Raw genomic sequence first — 27,628 nt, forward strand, 5'->3', positions numbered from 1 at the left:
ACGCCCTAGTTGTCAGCAGGAGATAGTGCGGCATATGCAGTAGTTTCTCTCAGTACTCATATGTCGTTTCCGTTGCAAATAATACTAGTAGTGGGTCCACTCTCCTTTCCACCCCATCCAGGTCCCTAATCCAGCCCAACACTTCTTTCCAGTATTGTTGTACCTTTCCACAGTTCCACCACATATGCCAATAATCAGCTACTTGACCACATTTCCTCCAGCAGTGGGGGTCAGGCCCGAGTACATTTTCCCCAGTCTTGCCGGGTCCCATTGCCACCTATATAGCAGGTTGAGTCTGTTTATCTTATACTGGCAGGCCGCTGATGTTCGATAGGCATTTAGGCACAGCGTCCTCCATTGATCCGAGTCTATTTCCTTCCCCAAATCTCTCTCCCACCTCTCCTTAAGTGTAGATCCCTCATCCCCTCTGGACTCTAGTAGTGCCTGGTACAACTTTGAGATGAGGCCCTTGGTGCCTTCGCTGTGTCCAGCACTCTCTCTGTTTGTGTCAGGTCCCTCTGTAGTTCCTGCTTCCATCTTTCCGACATTAGTACCCTGTTCAGTTGTATATATTTAAAGACTGATAGGCTGCCCACCCCCAGGGCTGCTTCCAGGTCTGCTATCCCCACAAATTCGTCCTTCTTAAGAACCTACCCCACACTCTCTAGACCCCCTTCAAACCAGTCCTGGAACCGTCCATGGTCCAGTATGTTTTCTCATATAGGTGGTGCCCATATATGGCTCAGTGGGGAGGGCCACGTCGTGACTCCTTCCATCTCCTTTCAAACTCTTCATAACTTCAGTAGTGGACCCAGGACCCTGTATAGGTGGATTCTCCTTGGCATGGCTCTCATTGGTGCCCATAACCACTCCCCCAGGGTGACCGGGCGGAAGCAGTGATTTTCTATCCCTACCCATTGTTTATCTTTGTCCATACGCAGGTGAGGGACCAGGGCTCTGAAATGGGCCGCTCTATAGTACGTTTTCATCTCAGGAAGTCCCAACCCACCTTCTCCTTTGACTGGATCAGTAATTTATAGGCCACCCTTGCCATAAGAATCTGAGTATTTTCCTCTTCAGTTCCCCAAAGTTTATGTCCGGTAGTTCTATCTGGAGTGCTTGATATAAGTACAACATTCTGGGAAGAATCACCATTTTAAGAGCATTCAGCCCCCCTAACCTAGAGATTGCCAGTTTTTCCCCCATTCCTCCATTTCACCCGCTAGCCTGTGCATTAATGGGGGGGAGTTACATTCTTATATTCTATCCAATCTCCGTGGTATTCGCACACCTATGTACTTTATGCAGTCCCTTTCTACTGGTATCCCCAGTCCTGTCCATCTCAACAATTGTTCTGGTGTAACTTCCCCCAGGGGAAGTATAGTTGATTTGTCAATATTTATCTTAAAGCCTGACACCCTTCCATATTCCTTTATTGCCCAAAGTGCTCTCTGTAGGGAGTACCCTGTATTTGACAGGTACATTAGGATGTCATCTGCGTACATGCTTATTTTATGCTTCTGCTGCCCCACTACAATCCCCTCTATCCCATCATCTCCACTTATCCGCTCATTTAGGGGCTCCATTTCCAGGGTGAACAGTAGCGGTGATAGAGGCTAGCCCTGCCTGGTGCCTCTAGTCAGGTGGATTTCGTGTGACGTGACTCCATTCACCATTACTCTGGCAGTCGGTCCTGTATAGACCGCTCTAATTGCTCTGCACATTTTGTCTCCTGCCCCTATTTTCCGCAGCACCGCAAAGAGGAAGGGCCACTCCACCCTATCGAATGCCTTCCCGGCGTCTAAATTTAGGAGTGCCTGTTTCCCTGGATTCTCCCCTACATGCTTGGTCATGCATTAGGTCAAGTATCTTTCTAATAGCTTCTGCTCCCTGCCTACCTGCTATGAATCCCATTTGATCGGGGTGTATTATGTGTGGTAGTTTTTCTTCAAAACTCGTTGCCAAGATGCGGGTGAAAATCTTTTCATCCACATTCAGGAGGGAGATTGGGCGGTATGAGTAGCAGAGGGACGGGTTGCGACCCTCTTTGGGGATGAAAGAGATCTGGGACTTGCTAAATGATTCTGGGGCCTTCCCTGTCTCCAGGATGCGGTTGTACAGTTTGACTAGGTGTTGTGTCAGGGCTCCTGAGTATTTTTTGTAAAACCCTATCGTACAGCTATCATCCTCTCCCGGGGCCTTACTGCTCAGGAGGCGGGATATTGTGCATTGGACCTCCTCTGCCGTGATCAGACTGTCTAAGTGTTCTATCTCTAGGGGTGTGAGTTTATTCATATGCACTTCGCTCAGGTATGTCCCTACTTCTCCGTCTGCTCCCCGTGCTTCAGTCGCGTACAGTGTTTCATAGTACTGCACAAACCCTTCCACTATGTCATTCGGTGTATGCCTGTCTCCTCCCCTTCTTCCGGGTTCCCCAGTTTTGCAATCCACCTTTCTCCCCTCTGGGCTCATAGCCTAGCCGCCAGGAGCGCGTCCGCCTTGTCACCCTTTTTGTAGTATTTTTGTTTTAAATATCTCAGCTTTCATAGCGTCTCTCCCATACCTAGAGCCCTCAGTTCAGCCCTCTTAGCCAGCACCACCCCCCTCAGTGCCCCCCCCCCAGTGTGCATCGCCTTCTCCAATTCTGCTATTTCCTTGCAGATTTTCTCTTCTACCAGACCTCCCTCCCTCTTCTTTCTCTCCCCCTTTCTCATCAGCATAACCCTCCAGGTGGCCTTCCCAGCATCCCACACTGTTTCGATATTCACTTCCCCTGTGTTATTTAATTCAAAGTATTCTGCTATTCCTTCGGAAAAGTTATCAGAGTAGAGGGGGTCGTTTCAAAGCGAGTCATTGCACCGCCACGTGCCCCTTGGTCTGTATAGGCCAGAGATTTCGAGAGTGCCAGTTACCATGTCATGGTCTGGCCATCCCACAGGTCTTATGACACTTTCCACCAGTCTCAAACTATACTCTTGGTTGAGAAGGAGGTAATCGATCTCGTATATGTTTTCTGTGGGGGGTGGGGGACGTGTATCCCTCTTCCCTCGGGTGTTTCTGCCGCCACATGTCCACCAGTGCGTAGCTCTCCATTGTCCGGCCCAGATGACCCAACTTATCAACTCCTTTGTCCCTGTTATCCCCTCTTGTCTTTCTGTCCCATATTTCATTCGCCCAGGCATTAAAGTCCCCACCAATAATGTATAAATCAGCCTCCTGCTCGTGTATCATGTCCATTGCTTCTTTTATGAATCTTTCTTGTCCCTGATTTGGGGCATATAATGCAGCCAGTAGCACTTTATCGCCTTCCAGAGTTCCCTCTATTGTTAGAAGCCTGCCCTCAAGTAGATTAGTGGCTACAGTCTTGGATTCGACATTGTTTATGGAGGATTATTCCCACTCCTCCCTATTTCGTGGATCCGGATGCCCAGTGTACTCGCCCCACCCCTCCACCTCGGAGTTCTCGCTCCTCACCCTGCACCAGTCTAGTTTCTGGCAACAATAAGATGTCCAGGGAGGCTTTCCGAAATTCCCTTGTTACCAACAATCTTTTGGTCGGGGAGTTCAACCCTTTTACATTTAGAGTGCCCACCTTCAGGCCCTTCTTAGCCGCACCGTCCCCCATTACCAGTTCTGTTATTCCCATTTACCATCTCGCAACATGGCTTTGGTGCCACCTCAAGATGTATGTCCTTTCCCCTCGGTGGGTTTTGCCACAAATGTCTTAAATTAGCCCTACTGGTACCGGTAAACCCCACAAACTTAACTTTTAACCACACAACTTTCAACAAGGTGAACCCCTCCAACTTGGGGGTATGAACATTGATATGGGAGACGCCCCCTCTCTCACTGGGTGTCACTTTGGAGAGGTTAGGACTGCCTTCCCCAGCACCTTTCCCTGTTTACCAGAGCTTCCACCCGGGCTTCATTGATGAATGTGTAACCGTTCATCTTCTCTTTGCTTTCATCTCAGTCCTCCTGCTTTTCTTGGGCGCCATGTCCTTTTTTTGGTGAGGGGTCGTTGAGCCTCATGAATTTCTGTCCCGTCTGGACTCTCCTCCTTCTCTGTGGCCCTGGCGCAGGCTGAGGGCGTGACTCCTCCGAGGACTGGTCTTGCGGACCTTGCAGGCCCCTAGTCTGATACTCTTCTGCATCCGATGTGAGGTGTCTCAAGGCTTGTTCCGCCTCTTCGATTGACGTCAGTCTGTATTTTACTCCTTCGGCCTCAAATTCTAGTGAGAATGGGTATCCCCACCTGTATCAGATTCCACTCTCCCGCAGCCAAGTCGTGAGTGGCCTGCAGCCTCTCCTCCTTGCCAGTGTGTGGTTAGAGAGGTCCTGGTATTTAAAAACTTTGGAACCTTCAAACTCAATTTCTTGTTGTTATTTTGCTCTATTTAATACCTCTCGTCTGTCTCTGTAACTTAGGAATCTGGCCACTATGGAGCGGGGGCCGTTTCCGTAAGGTTTCCCTCCCCTGTGAGCCCTTGCCAGCTGCACTGTCTTGCCTCCTTCTGTTGCGAAGAGTTGGAGTATTAATACATGTATTTTTTCTTTGACATGTCACAGCGTTTTCCTTTCCACTTCTTTTAGGCCCAGTATTCGTAGGTTGTTCCTTCTCTCCCCGTTTTCAAGGTCATTGATTTTTAACCTCATTTCTTCCTCCCTTAGGTCCAGCTCAGTCATTCTGGCGTTCAGACGCATCTCCACCATGTCAGTGTTGAGCTGGTTGTGTTCCAATGCCTAAACTTTGCCTTCAACTGTGGTCACTCTAGCCATTAGGTCGGCTAGCGATGCTTGGATGTCCCCTCTTAGGGTCTTGATCTCTGCCACAATGTGTCCTGTAGCCTCTTTTGTGGAGAACCGGGAGAGGTCGATTCCTGTGGCTTTCCTGTTGTGGGGGCGGATCCTATGCGCCTGTCTCGATCCCCTCAGCGTAGACTCTCGTGTTCCACCTTTTACCTCCCTTTTCAGCAGGGGAGTTGCTAGGTCTGGAAAAGACCCGGGGCTAAGCTGATGTCGGAACTGTTGGGACTGGGGGCTAGCTAGTCTTTTGGCTGTAGCTCCTGAGATTCTATCTGGGGCTACAACCAAAAGATCAGGGGCTATAGCCCCCTTAGCCCCCTAGCAACGCCCCTGCTTTTCAGTGCACAATTTGATCCTCCCTTCCCCCTCTCCTATGCTGCTTCTTTGCCTTCTCTGCTTTATTCACACTGTCCTGGGCCACCGCATTCGTGTGACCCATTTTGCTGATTGAATTGTCTCCAGGGGTCTCTGAGTGCGTCCTCCCGGTTGCCTTTCTCTTACCTGCGACCCCCTGTAGTGTGGCGTGCTGGGGGCTAGGGAGGCATGCAGGGTATTTATGTTGGGTCTGCCAATGTATGGATGTCTTTCCTTGCCCCAGGCTGGTAGTGCCTGTAATTTTCACCTCAGCTCTCACGGTTGGGGGTCCAGATTGGCCTGCCGGCCGCATCTATGCTATACAATGGTGCAGCACCAGTTTGCTTCTCCTGTGCCCTGGTTCCCAGTTAATGCACCCACAGTGCTGGGATCAGTCTACCCCTGCCTCTATTATTACCAGTCGTATCACATCTCACTTGTGTGACAAAGGCGGGGGTCTGGGCACATAACTTTCTTGGTGTGTGGATGCTTGCTCTCTTCTTTCCACTTGCAAATCCAATTTCAAGATGGCCTCCCCTTTAAGGTGTGTCTGTGTCCTAATGTTGGACCGTTGTTCAGCGCTCTACTGCCAGTTGGGGGTCGTGACACGTCCTGTGGGCCCCTCCATGGATTTGTTGGGAGCTCCTTAGTTCCCTGATAGGGTCCAATGCTCTTCTGTGGACACTCTCTGGGGCTTAGGGTGCTGTTTTCTCACCACACTTCCCTTTTCTGGGTCCAGTACGCGGTTTCCCGCTTTCTCCTGGCGCTCTTCTTATTGCTGCAATTTCCCCCCTTTTTTTGTGTGGTCAGGTGGTGGGGAACATTTCTCAGGTAGCAATGGTCGCCGGTCCCTCGGGTGGGCCGTCTGTGCTGCTGGGGCTTGTCTCAGGGCTATACCCACACGCTGCTATCCGTTGCCGTCTCTTTGCTTCTTCTTCGTGCCGGCTGGGACCGCTCCGGGTACTCCGTGCGTGTGGCGCGCTGCCTGGCAATTCTGCTGGGGTCTGCCTGCAGCCCCGATGTTGGGTGTGCCGCAGGGGACATACGATTCATGTTGGTGGCTTCCTCCGATGCCCAGCGCTGTTCGTCGTCGGGCGCCTTTGCTGCGGTTTGGCCCATTCCTCTGTGCAAGTACTGTGTTACGTGGGGCGTGTTACAACGAGCCACGTTGACTACATCTCGATCGCTCAAAAACACCTTTTTCCCCTTCTCCTCGCCTCCCTTCCCTGGGTCTTTGCCTCCTTCCTTCTTTGCTTACTTCTTCGTCATCTGCTCGTAACCCTGGTGTCATCTTTGACCCTTCGCTTTTGTTCTCGTCACACATCTATACTACTGCTTGAACCTTCCACTTACACCTGTACAACATTCGTTGGATTCGTCACTTTCTGTCCTTTCATGTCACTAAACATCTCATCATATCTAATATTTTTTCAGGATAGATTATTGCTCTTCCCTTTTTGTAATACTTCCTTCATGTTTTAATGTTATCTTAAACTAAGACCATTGTCAAATGTGTACGTTTACAGCCTAAGAAAGGATCCCTGGAAGCCAAGGAATAATTAGCGGGTTACATGGATCTCTTCACAACCCTATACTCCTTTACAATTTTACATATACAATACTGATTTTTCTCTAGTATTTAGAGATAAGGGTTTTAACACGAGCAGAGAGAGGATGCACTACGCAGGGGGATTGAGTTACTGAAGGGGATATTACATTGTTTAACCAAAGTAAAATGGATTATGGAATTAAAGAAATTATCCAGTTTATTTTCAGCTTTGACATTTTGGCAATGCACCAGTGTGTGACAATGGGGGCCTCCAGAAACTTAACATTAGAGTTATTTATTTATTTATTGTTATAGTTGTATTTAGTTCTGTTAATATTATGTTCATAAAAATAATGTTTAAATTTAATACAGCACAAAGACAAATATATACATTTCACAATGTGATAAACTGTATTCCAGTAAGCTTTCCTAATAGAATAATAACAGCTAGGAATCAAGTTAACACTTCAAGGTATATACATACTGTATCTATGTTTCAAAAGCTGGGGGCTTTCCTCCTTACTTTTATCTCCAGTGTCTAACAACGCTACTTAATTGTGCAAGAGGTTCATATTCCACTTTCTTATTGCAGCTGATCGAAGGGTTTCACTGCATGCATCCAAACACTATGTAGCGCAATATGCATAGTTCCAGTGTCCGTATTTAGGCAGTAGTACCAGAAATGCACGGTTTTAATTGCGTCATACTGGTACACAAAGTGGCCATAGTCAGACATATATATATCGTACCCTAACATGGGCACTCAGTGAGGACAACCCTTAGTGTCTCAGGATTAGTTCTACATTTACAAATGTAACAGTACCGTTGTTCCAGGGGCAATTGCCATTGGGCACCCCACATAGCTCTAACAGGGAGTTGGTTTGTCTGCATAAGCGGTTGAAATACATGCACCACTTGATAAGGACACTGCAAAAGATAGATTTGTGGGTTGAAATATGTGTGGACAATTCCCTCTATTTGGGGGTAATTATGGAGCGTACTCATGTATATACAATTACTTTTCCAATCCCATTTTTTCAATATTTTTTTGAAGGCATATTTAATGGTATTCTATCTGCCACAGCAGGTATTATCTGTTGACCATTGAAGTTGGGTGTATAGTTCTGTGCTCAACTCATCATATAAGTTAGTGTGTTTAGGCTTTCCTATGGTGATGATGTTATTACCTATTGTTCTTAACCTTTGGCATTCAGGATGAGTAATTATTTTCAGAGGTAGTAAGCCTCTCTGCAACAGGATAGTCGCCTTAAGAGAGATCAGGCCAAATTCTACTATTACATATTGAATGGGGCAAGAAGAGGTAAGTCGCATTACAGTCTGCCATAAATATCCTTCCACTCTATCCAACCAGCATACATTTCTGATAGAGAGGGCCTCTAGACCATAAGCTATCACTGGAATGAGCCACTGAGTCTATAAAATCATGATCCCTTAATATCCTGCATAATTAGAGACAAAGCTATGTACAAACAATATTATCTGTTTAGCTCGACAAATCTTATTTTCAATCAGAGGGGTGTAACTTAGTCTACTATGGATTTCAATACCAAGATATTTATAGCATTCATTATAGTTAATCGTCCCCCAGCCATCACCATTCTAGGCTCAGTGACTTTCTTAGAGGATATCAACATTATCTGGGTTTGTCTCTTATTCTTAGATCGTGTTCAGTTGCAAAGCGGGCCGAGCTCTTCCAATATTGCCCTCATGCCAATAAAGGTGGGCTCACCTATGACTAAGTCATCTGCATAAAGCATTGCAGGGACTCCAGTAGGCTTGAATTTGGCTGGAAAATTTGCCTTTTTCTCAATGCGATTTATTAGGTTGGCAAGATAGAGATTGAATAAATGGGCTGCCAATAAACAACCCATTTTAACACCCTTATTGATCTTGATGGGTCTAGTGAGGCGACCTTCATTGTCCAAGCGTATTTGAGCGCTGGTGTCAGTATGTAGAATATAATCTCTAATAACCCGCTCGGACAATTCATGGTTGCTAATATTTCCCGCAGCTTATGACAGTTTGTTCTATCAAAAGCAGAGCTAAAATCCATGAAGGTGACCGAGGGGTTATTGCTCCTTTTCGCCTTGGATATTATCGCATCTAATAAAGAAATATTATGAGTGGGGCTAGATCCAGCTCTAAATCCCATCCGAAAGGCGTGGAGTAAGCTGTTATGCTTAGTCCAACTCTGCACATGATCTAGAACGGTGGCTGCAAAGACTTTGCTGGTGGTATCTAATAATGATAACAGGCGGTTATTTTCAGGGGCGAGCTTCTCTCCAGGCTTGCACACTGGAATTAGAATGGACGTTTTCCATGAGGTAGGTATATGCATTTTGTTACATACTTTCATAAAGCGAATATACAAAATTTCGGCCCAAGTTTCTAGATCTTGTTTAATTACAGTAGTGGCAAGGCCATTTGGGCCAAGGGCTTTAGAGTTTTTTGCTTCAGTTATTAGGCCTCATTACTAGGCTGGCGCTCCTGTAATGAAGGGTGCTGGTACGGGACTGGTGCCGGTACGGGACTGGCACTGTTCATTACGGGATGCCTCATTACGAGGTTCCCTAGCAGGACCCGGAACAGACATCTGGTAAAACCAGACGTCCTTTCCAGGTCCCACGAGGGGACCAAGGGGCTAATAACGGGCCCGTTATTAACGGGCCTGTTATTAGCTCCATCCCCATTCCCATTGAGCCCTATGGGGGCTCAAATGGGAATAGGGATTGGTTTTGTAAATGAAGAATTACCAGGTCCCTCCAAGGTTGGAATGACCCGGTAATTCCTCATTCACAGAACCCAGAGCTGGAACCCGGTATGGAGGCAGCCATGCCCTTGTTAAGGGCATGGCTGCCTCCATACTCGTAATGAGCCATTATCTCTCTATTCGTATGTACAGAAAATGTTAAGGGCCAGGCTGTCATCTCGCTCCTGTAAATGATTTCAGGTTTATCCTCGTACATTACGGTAGAGAGGTAGGACACCCACTTTTCTTCACCAATATTGTTCAGTGGCAGGAGAGGCTAAACACCCTAACTTTATTCAATAATTTCCATATAGAGCTGGTGTTATTTTCTTGCAAGACACCCATCATTTGTTGCCACTTGAAGTTCAATTTCTCAACTTGTCTTCTTTTGCGCCAGTTTCTATATTGGTTGCTCAATTTATTCTGTTTACTAAGATATTCTTTATTTGTCATATTCTGGCTTTTAAACTTCTGCAAAGTTTCCCAATGAGATCTTTTGGCTACTAATAAATCAACATCATGGATTTTATTGGATCTTTTCCCTGTGGCAATCAATGGGGCCGATGGGAGGGCAGCAACGTCAACAGAACTGATTTAATTAGATTTTCAATTTCTTCACTATTCAGTACCTTAATGCCATTATCGACCACACATTTTATTAATTTCAGGCACTGTCCATCTTAATTTCATATCGCTATTGCCGACAGTCACATTTCTAGGGCCCCTATCATTCACAGAGGGAAAAGGTACATTTAACACAAATCAAAGAATGATCACTGTAGGGTAAATGGAGAACTCCTGAATCAGTGACATATCTTAATACTGGCGGGTTACCACATATAAAGTCTAGTGAGGCCAATCTAGTGCCACTTGACCAGGTACATTTACCAGGAGTATCACCTTTTGTTCTTCCAGTAAGCAGCCATATAGCCCATTCTGCCATAAAGTGCTTCCATTCGAAGCCTTTATCATTGCATTTAGTATTCTCCATTACATTGGCAGCAGCAATATTTGTATAATAAGACATAGTAGATACACCATACCTGGCATTTTAATCTCCTCCCACTATAATCATGTTATTTCTCACAATCATTGTATCAATAATTTCAAATATTTCACTAGAGCAATTCCTAGTGGGAGGATCATATATGTTAATAATCAATATATTGGGGGCGGCTAAGCTATATTTCGCCTTTACTTCAATTGCCAATATGTTGCCATTTACTTGTTCTAGTTTTATTTCCGTAGAGTAAAAATCATGATTCACAGCAGTCATAAAAGTGGCCTTTTTGGTCTTTTTTTTGCATTTGACTGGTATATAATGCGGCTGTAAATATGGAAATCATTCATCAGCCGCGTCTCCTGTAACATAAATATATGGTAGCCTATTTGATGGTCAAGGGAAGCGCCCATTTTTTGAAAATGGGCATGGCCTCGGGTATTCCACGAGGCTACATTGAACACTCATGTTTGATCACTTTCCATTTGATGGACTAGATTTTTTAACCATCTCCATCCCACTTGATCACTTGATAGTCTATAGCAGTAGTTTGTTTGTTCTTTACTACTTCTTTATTTTTGGATGTGCAGCAATGTTCACACTGGAAAGATTGTGTAGAAACAGGTATCTCTTTGTCCAGCTCGATGCCAAGAAAGTCTAATAATTATTCTTGCGATCTAATCAGAGTAGCTGTTGCTAGCAGTACACAATGTACCTGTGTTATTGCTCCGAAATATCTTTTCAAAGGTTGTATAAACTCAAAATCACAGGAATTCAGTATTCATAATGATGGAATCTTTGAAAATAGGTTGACTAATGACGATATATTTATATGCTTTTTTGTGCTTTTGTCAGCCTTTTCACTGATAGTAACCACTCTAATATTAATAGAGCACACCAGCTCCTTCTCAGTCTTACTTACTGCTATGTTGACTTTATTGTTACCAGTTGTTATATTTTCAGACAGGGGTAATTTCTTTAGGAAGGGCAATTATTTCATGTTTTGCTCTCCCAGACTGTTTTACTTTCTCAGGAGATTGAGCCTGCACATCAGTGTTGCTAAGATTGCTATCCTGTCGCAGCCCACTGGTCAAAGTCTCTGTTTTCTGTAGGCGTCTTTTCCTTCTGCTGTTCTCTCTGTCTTACGCACTCGTCTGGATTTTGCTTTGAGATCACATGTGGATGTTATGGTGGAATTAAAAGGTTGCGGCTGGTCATCTACCTCATATTCAGAGATAATTGGTTGTGATTTACATTTCCTGTTGCTTGTGTGATTTCACATATTTACATTTTTGTTTATGTGTTGGATATGATAAAGAAGATCCCGATAAATTGTGCATACTTAAGCATCGTGTACATCTAGAGTATTTATCACAATCAGTGACACATTGGATATGGGGAATATTTCCAATGGGTAATATATGCCATTAGGTGTAGAAACGCCATCTCCATGCTTAGGATTATTGTACTCCATTTCTTCCGCATTCCTCTCCTTATATTCGTTTACTTCATTGTCATTAAGTGTAGGCACAAAATGCAAAGGGGAGGGCAAAGTCGAGGGGAAAAGGGTAGGTGTGGTAGATAATCTTGGCGAGGCAATCGCCTTTGTATCTCTGGTCTCTAGTTTATCAACACTTAGTGTTTCATGTGGTTTCACCAAATCACCCTCTGTAGACTCTCGTGCAGTGCTGCAAAAGCGGTAGCAAAGATCGAGTAAGGAATTAGCATCAATTTCCCTCAATGATGTAGCAGATAGCAAGCTTGTATTTGCATTATTTACATGAATTTCTGCAGCAACTGCATTAACTTCTTTGTTGACCACAGGCCCTATTACTACATTCCCAGGTTTAAAATAAGCAGTGATGTGACCGGGAGCATGGGAATCGTGAGTACGTTTCTTAGCAGGCAGAGGCAACGATTTTAAGTTGTTTGCATCAGCATCATTTCCCTTTCCATTTGAAACAACGTCTCGGTCTTCTCTTTGATGGCCATAGGTTTAGACATATGGTTTAGAGTTTCTTAGATTATAGTGTTTATTTTTGCTTTGAAACTTGCCTGCTATTTCAAAGGGTAAATTTTATGTTATGTTACTTGGCATTTATATAGCGCCAGTGGTCGAAGTGTACAAAAAGAAGTAGTGGAACTATGTTCCCGACCAGCCTGCATCGCTCCCTACAAACCCCATCCCCACTCCCCTCCCACGCACAATACAAACCCCGAAACACATGCTCCTGCTGTTTAGAGGAACTCTCAGTGCAGTGCAATGAAAGTGAAACCTTCAACTTCTTCCTACACTTTTATCTTAAAACGAAACCATTCCGGAATGGCTTCTTTTTAAAATTTAAGTATAGGAACTGTAAAACTTTATTAAAAGAAGTAGAGGAGCACCGGTCCCGACTGCTCCCGCCCACTTCGACCACTGTATATCGCTCTATATTTCATTGGTATGACCTCAAAGCGCTGGTAGGCTGAACGCCTTCGGGAACCGTAGTTCTGGTCAGTTGAAAGAGGTAGAGTCGTAGGGTTGCGTGGGTGCAACAGTTATGTGTGCAGCTGATATAATTGCCTGATGATAGCTGCATCCTAGCGTTAGGTGTGGTGCTAAAGATATCAGTTGAATGTGTGCAACCTGGTGAGTGGACATCCAGACTCGGCTCTGGCTGCGTTAGGCCTGAAGGACGCATATGTGAGCATCAAGGCCGGAATGTGCTCGGCTAGCTGCGTTTTATTAGGTCGATGAGGTGTTCATAGGGTCATATTCGTATGTGAACAGCTAGGCCAAATTAGTCAGGTGTATAGCTGTGTTCTATTTGTATGATGGTGTACAGTGGAGAGTAAGCATAGTGATGTGATGAGATGGTTATCTTTAAAGCGCCCAAGACCAGGCACGTGAACAGGATTGCGGGGAACAAAGCGACACATGGGCATATAGGGACAGGGGGAACAGGAAAGCAGGGTACACAGCATACAGGGTGGCATGTTAACATTTACATTCGCATTTCCATCTTGAAGCGATTCAGGATAGTGTTCGCAACTCAACCCAAGTGTCGGGTATGCCAACATTTGCAACTCTATCAAGAATCAACTCAGGCCAATGTTCGCGACTTCATCCAGGGGCGGCAGACGCCACCATTTACACCTCCATCTAAGTGTGGTGCATGCTACCATTTGCAATTCCATCTAGGTGTGGGACATGCTATCATTCATAATTCCATCTATGTGTGGCACATGCTACCAATTGCAATTCAATCTAAGTTTGGCACAATGCTACCAATTGCAATTCCATCTAAGTTTGGAACAATGCTACCAATTGCAATTCAATCTAAGTTTGGCACAATGCTACCAATTGCAATTCCATCTAGGTGTGGCACATGCTATCATTCACAATTCCATTTAAGTGTGGCACATGCTATCATTCACATTTCAATCTAGGTGTGGCACATGCTATCATTCACAATTCCATCATCTGAGTGTGGTGCATGCTAACATTCACATTTCTATCTAGATGCGACGCAGGAAGAGGTTAAGAATTCCATCTGAGTGTGGAGCCAGCGAATACGAGGATTATCTTACACGCCTTCTATCAGCTTGCTCCGAAGGGCTCTGTTCGTCACTTTTCCCAGACCAACACAGCCATTTGGCCTGACGCTTTGGCATATAATGACGTTTCCCAGATTAAAGTTTTCGCATCAACACAGCTACAATGCGAATTCATATTATTCAACGCATCAAGAATGGAGGCACAATCCACTGCTCACCGCACGCCAAACACGCTCCGCATGTACGGCTATTCTGGTAAGCATTTCCAGGAACAGCTGATTGTACGGGCAGTAGAAAGACTATCCAACGAGAAGCAGCAGGCAGCAGTTATTTATTGAAAAAGCCACTTTCATGAAAGGATTGATTTCCAAGGTATATAGGGCTTCATTGCGAGTAACCCGGTCTGGAATAAATACCAGCATTTTCTCCGGAACAGGTTATGCTGAGTCTGTCGGTAGGAGCTGTGAACAGCCAGCAGGCCTGACCTGCCAGTAGCTCAGGCCCTTACCAGGGTAAAAATCACTGAAGTACCAGCACCGCTAGCAACAGTGCCAGTAATTCAATGTTCCCATTTCCATGGAGTCCGAACTTACCATTTCCCGACCACCCATAATATCCCGGTATTATTAGCGCGATATCGGCAGCGGAAACGGCAAGCTGAGATTGATGGTAGGCCACCAGTAGCACCAGCGGCCTACCGGCAATCTCGTAATGAGGCCCATAGTCTACTACTGAGGGAACAGGAACCAGAGTGAATGGAAATTTAAAGCTAGTTGACCAGAGGCACTTTAAACCAAAATATATGAAAAGAAATGTGGGAAACGATACTTATGGGACTGCACAAATCGTCCATTTATACACTGCGTGGAGAGAGACAAATTACATTGGCACGCATTGGAGAAGTGCATTGGGCAAGTGCTTTCGCACAGTTTCCTTGGTACCACTTTACAGTGCTCTGCTGGCTGTTTCCATGAGCTTCTGTCATCTTATTGGTCCAGGCAGCCAAAATCCCGCCTTAGGACCTGAATACTATAAAGGCGGAGCGGCTTGCGCATTGGAGGAGTGTGTTGGGCGAGTGCTGTGTCGCTGCTTCCTTGGTACTGCTTTACACTGCTGCTGGCTGCTTCTACAAGCTTCATTCATATTACTTGTCCAGGGTGCCAAAAGCTGCCTTAGGAACCGAATACTATAAAGGCAGAGCGGCTCGTGCATCGGTGTGTGAGCTTTGGAAGAGTGTGTTGGGCAAGTGCTGTCTCGCTGTCCGGCAAGACCGCTGGCAGCCAAAGCAACGACAATACTTTTACAAGTGAATTAACAGCAGCTGTATAGTTTACATTTCAATGGGAGACAGTGCCGGTTTTCCTAATGGCAAAATGCTGCCTAAAATAAAGCCTAAAGGTGATAGGTATAACCTCTGCAAAGGGAGGGCTCACTCCACAGACTTAAATGAATGACCTATTGCACTGTGAACACGTGTGGAATAGAAGTTGTAAAAAACTAATCCAAAAGGGGAAAATGACATCATTTTTTCAAGCTGAATAAATAGGGGCTATTGACGTGGTCACTTGTTCTTCAGATACTGCAGTAATTACAACAAATGGGAAAGCCACTTAGCAATAATGGCCCATGAAATGAGGAAAATTCAAATATGGACCATATTGACAATAATTCTCTACTGGACCTTTGTTACTCGTTACAGGAGAGTATTGCTGCATCAGCGGATAAGTCACTTATACAGAATTGGTTGTGCTGGAAGTAAATAGAGGTAAATAGAAAGGGAATGGCGGAGTCCTTAATTAAAGATCCAAAAAGACTATCTGCCTCACCTAACCTCTTTTCCCAATCTAACTCTCTAGTTAGTATAGAAGAGGGGAGTGTGGTTGTCAAGTTCTTTGCTGAATTTCAATTTATTGTTCATGGTTACTTTGAGAAGCCTGAAGGTGTCTCACCCGCTACTCCCCGGAGATCTGTCATCCAGGTGGCCAGGATACAGCCATTGCTATTGGATCTAGTTCCTGGGGATGGACCAGTGGGGGAGGATCACCTGTATGGAGGTCTTCAGGGAGTGGAAGTGGGACACTGACGGGAGAGACACAATTTCCCCATCTTCTAACCCCTTTTCCCCATCCTACCCCGTAGGATACTTAGAAGATATACACCCCCTTTAACTACACAAACACTTTCCTACACCGTGAAAGACAATGGACTAACGCCAGAGCTGTTTACCTGACAAGTCCCAACACAAGGGTCAGGCAGAGTTAGGCAATTGGCAATAATTATGCGCACCTGACGGCCCTTGCCCTTACCCAACAGGGATAAAAAGCAGAGCACGAGAGCACACTTTGAGCAAAGCCGAACGCACAAGGAAACAGCGACACTGGACCGTCATTTCAAATAGATGACAAAGGCGGCGAGACCTGGAGGGCGGGTGAGGGGGGTGGGGGGAACTGCCCTTGCCCTTTTCAACTCAGACCCACAAAGCCTCCGAAAGGGAAATCATACGACCGGAAAGTCCAGCTGGCGTTTGGTGGTAAAGGTGTCAACAGCACACAGGGCACTCCGGCGCTGATAGCCAAAGCGGGGAGAATGGCTTGCTGTTGTGGTGCCGTCCTTGACTCCCAAGACAAGAAACTCTGACAGTTCAGCACAGCCGGTGAGTGGGAGAAGTCAGATAGTAAAACCGAACTGTGCTGGGTCCAATGTTGCAGGCGGCAACCTTGTTGAACAAAGAACATGTTTAATTGAACTTTAAAAAAACCCTAGTAAAAGGTTCAGAAGCAGAGTGGTCAGGTGTCATGGGGCGCTCATTTGAAGGACTCTGACTGACGCCTTTTTTGGGTCATGTTGTTTTGTTGAAACTATGAAAATTAAGATGCCTTAGTAGAGGCCAGTGTGAAGTGTCAAAGTGGTCCTACGAGGGGTATTGCACAACCCTCGTAGGACCACTTTGACACTTCACTCGAAAGTCTTTGACACGTTGGAGAAAACTGATTGAACTGTGAAACTGACAAATGTGAACCCGACAGAGGGATGCCTGTGAATTGAGGGGAAATAGACTTTGCAGGAAAGAGACTTGGCCCCAGAAGGTCCTGGCATTGTTGAAAGGAACTGTAACATCGTGCTGGCGAGACCCAGAAGTGTGCTGTGTTCAAACGGCCTGACTTGTCCCGTGCTCAAAAACGTGGGAAAGGAGCCCCAGCCCTACCATCCTGGCTTATCATTTGGTGAACACGTCTTTCTTTTCTTGTGAACATTATCCCACACTACTCTGTAGCTTAGTTGTAAGGATAGGCAATTTTTTTTTTTTTTTAGTATAGGTCCTTTTCATTTTACAAGACACCAATAGGACTGCCTTATTATTACTTGATAGTCGTAGCTTGCTCCCATCTCAGATTTAGGTTTAGATTAGGTGTTTTTCTCACCCATTATACAGTTTAATAAACACCCTTGAACTGCGATCACTTATGTCCGCCTTTACTGTTGCCACCATGTATTCCTTATATTACCGTTAACATTTTGTTAAAATAGTGTGGCAAAATCCATGAAAATGTGAGTACTAACGCAGTACAAAAACAAATATCTGTTTCTTCTATTGTAATGAACCATGAGCCTGCGGTTGATAAAGAACGATCTTTCGATCACCCTCCTAATAAGGTCATGGAGGAAGCTCATGAAAAAATGTAATGATAGAGGGATGGATCCTGATAGCGAGAAGGGCAACAACGCTGTATCCCGCTGATACATCAAAAATATTACTATCACCTAAACAGAGAAGTTTAGCACTTCGTAATGGAGTAGTTAGTACCAGCATTAATCAGGACCATGCAAGCTGGACACCACTAAAGGTTGGGAATGCCTCAAAGAAATCTAAAAAGAAATTGTCCCACAAAAGAAAAGAGACAATAAAAAACTATGAGAACTCTGACCAGCTGGTTACTGAACTGTGAGATGTCAGTGGCCAGTGTTGATTTAGAAGAGGTCATAGATGACTCTGTATGGGAACTAGACAATTTGGGGACAAACAGAGGGGGTGGCAATGATTACAGCTTTACCCCTGAACGTGGTAAGTCTGTGCTACCAAAGCAGGTGGAGCTGGTAGAATCGGCAAAAAGTTGTAAGCTTGGTACTGTTCTTAAACTGGTTTTGAATAAGACATTTAATGTGAAACGCTTAAATCAGAAAACAAGAAACTGTTGCTTTAATCGGTCATCCTTCTTGCAGATTTTGAAACAAATTCCTCTATTGCGGTTATTAGAAACTGAGGATTTTGAATTTGTTGAGCCGTTTGAATATAGGAACCCCAATGTTACCCGCATTCACTGTAAAACAAGCAATACATTAGCAATGACTCACAATTATTATATACAACTGCAGGGCATGGGTCTGGAATTGGACATGTATGTGATGGCTTTAAACCTGCCTTTGATTGGCTTAAACCACATTCCGAGTTACCAATCCCTACACAGCATTATAGCAAATCATGTGAAGGGTGTTGCAAAAATAGAGGACATCCAAAGAGTCTCGAAATGGTTGGCAGACGCATTGGCCACTGTCCCGGTCAATCAGCAATGAGAATTGTATATGACATCCTGGAATACATGAGGAATTAAGCATCTTGTGTACTCCGGGAAGTCATAGAAGCTACAGCAGTACAGTCAAATATTTATGTTGCAGGAGACACTATGGGGGGTTACTGATTGGTATGAAACATTAATTTCCTGACCGAAGGATTCATATCCCAGATTGTGAGGATTATATCCTAGAAGTTGAAGTTGAAGGTGTTTGCCCAGGGACTAGTCTTAACCCCCACTGCAAGTATATCAAAGATATTGAGGGGGGCCCGAACTGGAAAGTAGACGTGTTATGATCCAAGCCTCCTCCAACATGCAGGGGCGGAAATGGGTGAAGTTCCTAGATGATTGGGACCTAAACATGTTAAATGGTTGCACAAAGGGTGATTGCCCAGGGAAATGCTCTTGGAGAATAAGCAGGCTACCCTTGAATATTATATTTTTGTAAACTCTACCCTCTTAAATTCCAGTCAAAACATGTCAGTGGAGTTGAATTATTTTAGTGACTTTAGTGACTACGCCATTTCTTTTTGTCCTGCTGGGTTGACAAAAGTACAGCATGAAATTGGTCCTTGTTGCTCACCCTGTCTTGGCAGCTAGGTTAGTTAGTATATAATCGGAAATGATATGATATGGCATTTATAACGCGCCAATACAGAAGTGTTTCAAGGCACGGCAAGGGAAGGGAACAGAGGGAAGACAAAGACAACCATCTTACTAGTCCAGTTGACATTGAGATTGCGCAAGTGCAGGGGTTGGAAGGGGAAAAGTGTGAGGGGAAGTGCAGTACATAGGATACACAGTAATAAATAAACAAAACAATAAATAAGAAGTACAGCCATCAGGTGTCAAGTGCTGGTAGGGGGGCTATAGGATTACAGAAACAGCCCCAGAGTGCAAGGGCTGCCAGGGGGGCAGTGCAGGAGTGCAACTGGCAGGGAGGGGACCTGGGCCCATGAACAGAGGGTCGCCAGGTGACTAGTGGAGTTTCAGTTTCAGCCAGGAGTTCAGCAGGGGAGAGGAAGAGACAAAAGCAGAAGAGGAAGGTCTTGAGGTGCATCCGGAACCGGAGATGATTCACCTCAATTTTCAGAGAGGCAGGGAGGCTGTTCCAGAAGGAGGCCCCAGCTGAAGAAAGAGATCTAAGACCAACTCGTTGCTTTGAGAGCGACTGACCATGAGAGAGTTGGAGGTGGATGAGCGAGGAGCTTGAGAAGGAAAATACTTGGGAAGAGAGAGTTGAAGGTATTGAGGCCCCAGAAGGCCTTGTGGACAATGCAGAGGGGTTTGAACTTAATCCTTGCAGCCACTGGGAGCCAGTGCAGAGATGTCAGTCTTGGAGAGATACAAGTCTCGCAGTCTATACATCTATGGGAGATATCAATCAGATCCTAATAATAATTAATGCTACTGCAGGATACGGGAGATTGCATAAATGAGAAATTACCAGGTGCCATTAGAGGGTCAGAGAGAGGATACATATTTACTAGAGGACTTGCCTTTTTCAATGGTAGCCTTGCCCTGTTTATGAAGACATACCCTACATTTATAGGTCATATCTCATGTAGCCCATGATTATCTGTTCATGGGAACTGATGTCGAAGTGATGGACAGCTTGGGAGAGAGCAGGGGAGTAGGCGGAAAGGGGTTAAGATTTGTGGAAGTCGTTCTTTTAAGATGTAACTAATGGAAAATCAATGTTGTTAATCAATTCATATGGTGGATTCTTGTCAAGCTTATCTAAGGAATAGCACTACATAATTAAATGCAGGATGATCTACAACATGTTGCCGACAAAGTGAACACTAGAATCTAAGAAATACACAGTACTGCTTAGTTCTGTCTGCTAGTAATCGGACGAGTTGAGAACTCACTCATCCTTTTCATTCATGGGTGAAGCATCTATGCAGGGATGAATTGTGTGCGTTTCCACTGTTCAAACCTGTTTGAAAACAACAGGCGGGTACATATTATAATAACGTGAGACAAAAGGCAAAGCTGGAAAGCAATGTGCGTGGTTTAATGAGACAGGCTTTAGGGCCATTGAGTAACAGCCACTTGGATAGGATTTCAGCTGCAACCAACCTGTAGCATTTCCCGTCTTCACGGAACAGGCTGGAGTCTGATGGTAGCTCAGGCAATAGCACAGTATGTATTGGTTTGAAAATGTATCATGTGTCTCCTTCCTACATACATTTCTCTTCTGAAGGCTGTCAGTACTGTGACCCGGAATAAAATAGCTGAATTTGGAACAAATATCCTGTAAATGATCATGAAGCTCGGGATCCCTATGAAGTAAACTGCAGCGAGTATACCCTCCTAGCATGTTCTCATGACCACCCCCTAGCTATCCTACACATTGCACAAGTCAGGAATATTTGCTCTTGCAACTTTCTTCATTGAAAAAGATGAGATCCTGTGTCTGTCCCACAGACATCCATACAACATTTCAAGCATTATTTCAACCGAGGCTTGATGGGGACAATGCTTTTGAAACAGCCCTTCCAGCCACTGGCTCAGCTCCTTTCATATATAGGCAACACTTGGCTCCCCGATTGATTACCTGTCTATGGAATGTTGATCAGGTTTTCCCCATTTTGATTTCTTTCCACTGGCCACCGATTTAAATGCAGAGGTTTTTGAAAAGCTGCTGCATCCCCTATGAGGCCGTGGAGGTGGACTTGGCTATGGCATTGCAGATTGCTGGTGGTCTTGGCTGTGACACTGCAGATTGCTGGTGGTCTTGGATGGGACACTGCAGATTGCTGGTGGTCTTGGCTGTGACACTGCAGATTGCTGGTGGTCTTGGCTGGGACACTGCAGATTGCTGGTGGTCTTGGTTGTAGCATTTCAGATTGCTGGTGGTCTTGGCTGTGGTACTGCAGATTGCTGGTGGTCTTGGCTGGGGCACTGCCGATTGCTGGTGGTCTTGGCTGGGGCACTGCAGATTGCTGGTGGTCTTGGCTGGGGCACTGCAGATTGCAGGTAGTCTTGGCTGGGGCACTGCAGATTGCTGGTGGTTTTTGCTGGGACACTGCAGATTGCTGGTGGTCTTAGCTGGGGCACTGCATATTGCTGGTGGTCTTGGCTGTGGCATTGCAGATTGCTGGTGGCCTTGGCTGGGACACTGCAGATTGCTGGTGGTCTTGGCTGTGACAATGCACATTGCTGGTGGTCTTGGCTATGAAACTGCACATTGCTGGTGTTCTTGCCTGGGACACCGCACACTGCTGGTGGTCTTGGCTGTGACATTGCAGATTGCTGGTGGTCTTGGCTGGGACACTGTGCATTGCTGGTGGTCTTGGCTGGGGCACTGCACATTGCTGGTGGTCTTGGCTGTGACATTGCAGATTGCTGGTGGACTTGGGATTGCTGGTGGTCTTGGCTGTGACACTGCAGATTGCTGGTGGTCTTGGGTCTGACACTGCAGATGGCTGGTGGTCTTGGCTGGGGCACTGCAGGTGGCTGGTGGTCTTGCCTGAGGCGCTGCAGGTGGCTGGTGATCTTGGCTGTGGCACTGCAGATTGCTGGTGGTCTTGGCAGGGGCACTGCAGATTGCTGGTGGTCTTGGATGTGACACAGCAGATTGTTGGCGGACTTGGCTGTGACACAGCAGATTGCTGGTGGTCTTGGCTGTGACACTGCAGATTGCTGGTGGTCTTCGCTGTGACACTGCAGATTGCTGGTGGTCATTGCAGATTGTTGGTGGACCTGTGATTGCTGGTGGTCTTGGCTGTGGCATTGCAGATTCCTGGTGGTCTTGGCTGTGACACAGCAGATTGTTGGTGGACTTAGCTGTGACACAGCAGATTGCTGGTGGTCTTGGCTGTGACACTGCAGATTGCTGGTGGTCTTAGCTGTGACACTGCAGATTGCTGGTGGTCATTGCAGATTGTTGGTGGACCTGGGATTGCTGGTGGTCTTGGCTGTGGCATTGCAGATTCCTGGTGGTCTTGGCTGGGGCACTGCAGATTGCTGGTAGTCTTGGCAGGGGCACTGCAAATTACAGGTGGTCTCGGGCACAATTGGAGCATGGGCATTTTAAGATGCAACATCCTAAGGCCCCAGCATCCTTGCATCTCTGCGCAAGCCTTTCTATAGCAGCCTAGGGCGCTTGGATTTGCCTTCTGCAAAGCTTTACAAACACATTTATTTAAGATGATCTAAAATCAGAGATTGTTGTTGAATGATGTTTTTATAAGATCAATAATTGTGTTTTGGGAATTCTGTCATGCTGTAATTTCTTGCCTCCTTTTTGTGAAGTGTGATTATTGTGCAATCTCCTTTCATCTTAGGGACTGCGCTCTATACATTTTAAAATAAAATACATACAAAGATCACCACAGTATCATGATTTGTACAAGGTAAGAAGAGACTCACTTCCTGTTGGACTCACCTGAGGGCCGAAATCTGGAAAGAGGGCCGTAAACCATCCTTCGTGTTGAAACTGGAGAATGAAATTGGGGATCGGTGTGGGTGCAGGCGAGACGGGTGACGGTGTCGGTGGTGCTGGTGGACTTTTTGCTTTGATTTCTACAGGAGCACTGGGCCGTCCCTCTATCAACGGTGGTAATGTGATCTTGAAGTCCTATAAAGAAAGCAGATACAGGTGAGTCAAGGGTCAACCACCGTGATGCACACAGGGTATTCCTAGCTGCTGGAGTCCATGTAGTGTGGCAGCCTCATTCTTTGTAATCCCTGGATGGGGCCACAGATGCTAGCACACTCCAGTCCCAATGTGAAACAACACATCAGATGCAGAGAGCTGTCAATTGCTAAACCCCAGCATGAATCCTACAGTACCTACAGGGTTTGAATACACAACTACACAACTACACAAGACTCAAGCTCAGCAAAAAAACATGAACAAAACCAGCCAAGAGGTCAACGCTGGTTTGGAATGCTTTTCAAGAGTACAAGGATTAGGAATAAATACTGGTAGATCTATCTGATTAATATGGAAAGCTGGAGATATCTTGGATGAAGAAAAACACAGTTAAAAATATGAAACAGCTCCTTAGCATCCACTTCCAAGTGTTGGATAAGTCAGAACCTAATCATGATCCGCAGAGTGCACTCTGCCTGCTGCTGGTTGCCAGCAGTTCCAAGAAGCCTGGCAAGAACATGCCCACCCTGACCTCATGCTCGGCACCAGGGGTGTTGCGAGGTCTGGAAAAGATCAGGGACTAAGCTAATCTCAGGACTGGCGGGACTCGGGGCTAGCTAGCATTTTGGTTGTAGCACCTGAGCTTCTATCCGGGGCTACAGCCAAAAGACCCGGGGCTATAGCCCCCTCAGCACCTTCTCCAGCAATGCCTCTGCTCAGCACCATCTCGCCACTGCGCCTCCGGATCTTCTTTTCTTTGCCAACACATCTTCATAACCTGCAGATCCTGTTCTGCAACGCACCTGATCTTGTGATCCAAAACTAACTTCTACATTCCTGTTTGACTTTTTCTCTCTGCTCTTCCATGCTGTCCCAATGATGGAAACAGAAAGTGGACACCACCCCCATTCCTAACAGTCATTCCTGAATGACTGTGCCCCTTGTTAATGGCCTTGCTTCTCTCTAAACCGTTAACTCTCGTGCCAGGCAATGAAACCCCTATTAGTGCCTTCACACTGGGGCTAAATTGCTAAATTGATAGACAACACTAATCTCACAAAGTCACTGGGCAGATTTAACAACCAAATGAAAGATACTACAGTGTCCTCCCCCGGGATCAGAAGGTGAGGAATGGAGCATGCATTTGTTCCCTGTGCATGCGCCCATATGTAAGAGCTCCGGATGGGAGTAGGCACGGAAGGTTCTAGGAGGGAAAGGTCACAGGATCATTGCTGGTTTGAAACAAATACCCTAGTCCAACAGTGATCATGATGACAGTGTTCGAAAGAAGCAATGAGGAGTCTGACCTGGTGATTTGCGGTCAAGGCAAATGCCATTATACACTAGATGAACTTCTGCACAAGAACTAAAGGTGCAAGTGATTCAAGCAATGACTACACAGTAAGCCTCTGTGATTGGGCAGTTGCGTGCAAGGTCAAAGCTCAAGCATCAAGATCTGTGACATTCTGGTGTTTCTCATAAAAGATTCCAAGATGTGAAATGTGAAGAGGACAGCACCAAGATCAGCTGAGAGCCAAAGACAGAAGGAAGTTCAGGGCAAAGTCAAGTTCACATTGGCAACGATCGCAGTTGCCCCATAAGAAGTAAAATAGGTGCCATATGCACTGCACATATTTATTAGGCAAAGTATGGCGACAGAGGATGACCGCATTGGAGGGAGGAGCTGATGAAGGAATCGGCAAAGAAGAAGCCTTTGATACAGTAATGACAACTGACAGTGGAACAACTAGAGAATCAAAGCCAAATTGCGTGGTACGAGATGACACAAATGAAGGCTGGCTGATAGCATACACCTGCACAGACATCACTGTGATCCCATTGGGGCTGCCCAAGAACATGGCATCAAAGCCAAATTGCGTGGTACGAGATGACACAAATGAAGTCTGGCTGATAGCATACACCTGCACAGACATCACTGTGATCCCATTGGGGCTGCCCAAGAACATGGCATCAAAGCCAAATTGCGTGGTACGAGATGACACAAAGGAAGTCTGGCTGATAGCATACACCTGCCCAGACATCACTGTGATCCCATTGGGGCTGCCCAAGAACATGGGATCAAAGCCAAATTGCGTGGTACGAGATGACACAAATGAAGTCTGTCTGATAGCATACACCTGCACAGACATCACTGTGATCCCATTGGGGCTGCCCAAGAACATGGCATCAAAGCCAAATTGCGTGTTATAAGATGACACAAATGAAGTCTGGCTGATAGCATACACCGGCACAGACATCACTGTGATCCCATTGGGTCTGCGCAAGAACATGGGATCAAAGCCAAATTGCGTGTTACAAGATGACACAAATGAAGTCTGGCTGATAGCATACACCGGCACAGACATCACTGTGATCCTATTGGGCCTGCCCAAGAACATGGTGTCCCAAGAGAACGTTTGTGTTAAGACTATGAATATCAAATACAGACACTGCACGCATCATCAAATGAGACCACTCACTGAATGAGTTCTATTTACTTTGACAATGTCTACCTTTACAGGGAGGTCAATTCACAGAAATGGTGGAAGAGATCTAAGCTCATTCTGAGCGGATACTAACACTGAGCGCTGCTTAATCCTGCCACACACTACTGTAGAATACACATCATTGACTGCAGCAAATATAACAATTGATCTTTCCAGTAGCAATACGCATAACCAGTACTGAATATTGTCACAGCTTTTATCCTAAAGGTCACACCAGGTCTGAAATCTCTACACTGGCTCCCAGTGGCTGCGAGGATTAAGTTCAAAACCCTCTGCATTGTACACAAGGCATTCTGGGGCATGGGGCCAAAATACCTTCAACTCTCTCTTCCTAGATATCTTCCTTCTCGAGCTCTTCGCTCATCCGCCTCCAACTCCCTCAGGGTCAGCCGCTTCTCCAAGCAACGAGTTGGGGGTAGATCTCTCTCCGCGGCAGGGGCCTCCCTCTGGAACAGCCTTCCTGCCTCCCTGAAACTTGAGGAGAACCATCTCTGGTTCCGGAAGCACCTCAAAACCTTCCTCTTTGCTTCTGCTTTCTCTCCCCTCTCCCCTGCTAAATTCCTGACTGAAATTGCACTGAATCTGCAACTGGGCTACTCTCACCGATCTCGGTCCCTGGCCCTGCCACTCTCCCCTTGCACTGCCTCCCTGGCAACCCCTGCACTGCGGGACTGTCTCTGTACCCCTACTGCGCCCCTTCCCAGCACTTGTCTGCACTTACCTTGCACTTGCCACCAGCTGGCCCTTCTTTATCTTGTTATTCTACTACCCCTGTACTGCACTTTCCCTCTCCCTTTCCCCTTGCACTTTTCCCTTCCCCTCTACCCATGCACTTGCGCGATCTGAATGACACCAGGCCTAGTAGGATCGTTGTCTGTCTTCCCTTTGTTCCCCCTCCCTGCCGTGTCACGCCTTGAAACACTTGTGTATAGGCGCGTTACAAATACCATAAGCCGGTCAAGTGGCACAGCGAGTAGAGCGCTCGCTTTGACATCTGTGCAGAGCCTGCTGACGCAGGTTCGAATCCCGGCAGGGCCAAACTCAGCCTTTCATCCTTCCGAGGTCGATAAATGAGCACCACACACCGTGGGTAATAATAAGCAGCGCTCAGATACCTGAGGGTTCGTAGCGCTATACAAATGCTAAATTATTATTATTATTATTATTATTATTATTATATCATATCATATCATATCATATCATGGACCAACTACAAACTATCGCTATAAAAGTCCACATGGGAGCCAGCCCTCTGCCTATGCCGTGCATGGAACGGTCAGAAACACGGTTCACTAATGTGCGTACCAACCAGCCTTTTTGATAAGTGAGTGTATTTTCCTTAATCACGACTATGGGATACTATGGCCATACAGCTCTCACTCACGTGCTGTCCCTTTGCACGGATATCATAAACAGGAGCATTTGCCAACAATCACCCATTATGTATGCGGCAACCAGCCGTCCATTAAATCTTACCATCTACTACCTAAAGTGAACGGTATCAGGTAATAATACCCCTATATATATGGTGAGCTTATCCGCATTCTGTTCACATACTTAGAGGCCCACCTCTGACCCATGCCAATACTAACCATTATTTGGGATGGCATACATATGCACAATGAGCAGCTTCTCCTTTGGATCTCACTATTTGTTAGTTTAGATCATTACCCAGGCCAGGTGCTCCTACATTAGGGTCATAACCAATTACACATCCAATAGCAATGCTCCAAGCCATCCGACGCAATTCATTGTTCTAGCTCAACACTTAGATGAAGCTCAGTTGCACTCGCACCATAAGCCACTTTTGGAATAGGATATGAATGTACCTAGTCGCCTGATGCAATACCCAGTAGTGACAGTACTCACTTGCATTCACCATTGTTTATTAATAAGAGTCATTCACAGCTATATCCCTAACACTA

The 27,628-nt window shown here is 45.8% G+C and overlaps 1 protein-coding gene across 1 annotated transcript in view; it reads right to left on the reverse strand.

The window, feature by feature from the left end:
* WDR97 (WD repeat domain 97) overlaps positions 1 to 27,628 on the reverse strand; it is an 847,808-nt gene that overhangs the window by 195,591 nt on the left and 624,589 nt on the right. Inside the window, exon 18 of the mRNA XM_069621894.1 lies at positions 22,987 to 23,178. Within this exon, the coding sequence (XP_069477995.1) occupies positions 22,987 to 23,178 (192 nt within the window). The remainder of the gene's footprint in view (positions 1 to 22,986; positions 23,179 to 27,628) is intronic.

Source organism: Ambystoma mexicanum, chromosome 5q (genome assembly GCF_040938575.1).
Source record: "Ambystoma mexicanum isolate Mex_15411 chromosome 5q, UKY_AmexF1_1, whole genome shotgun sequence".
Taxonomy (NCBI): Eukaryota; Metazoa; Chordata; class Amphibia; order Caudata; family Ambystomatidae; genus Ambystoma; species Ambystoma mexicanum.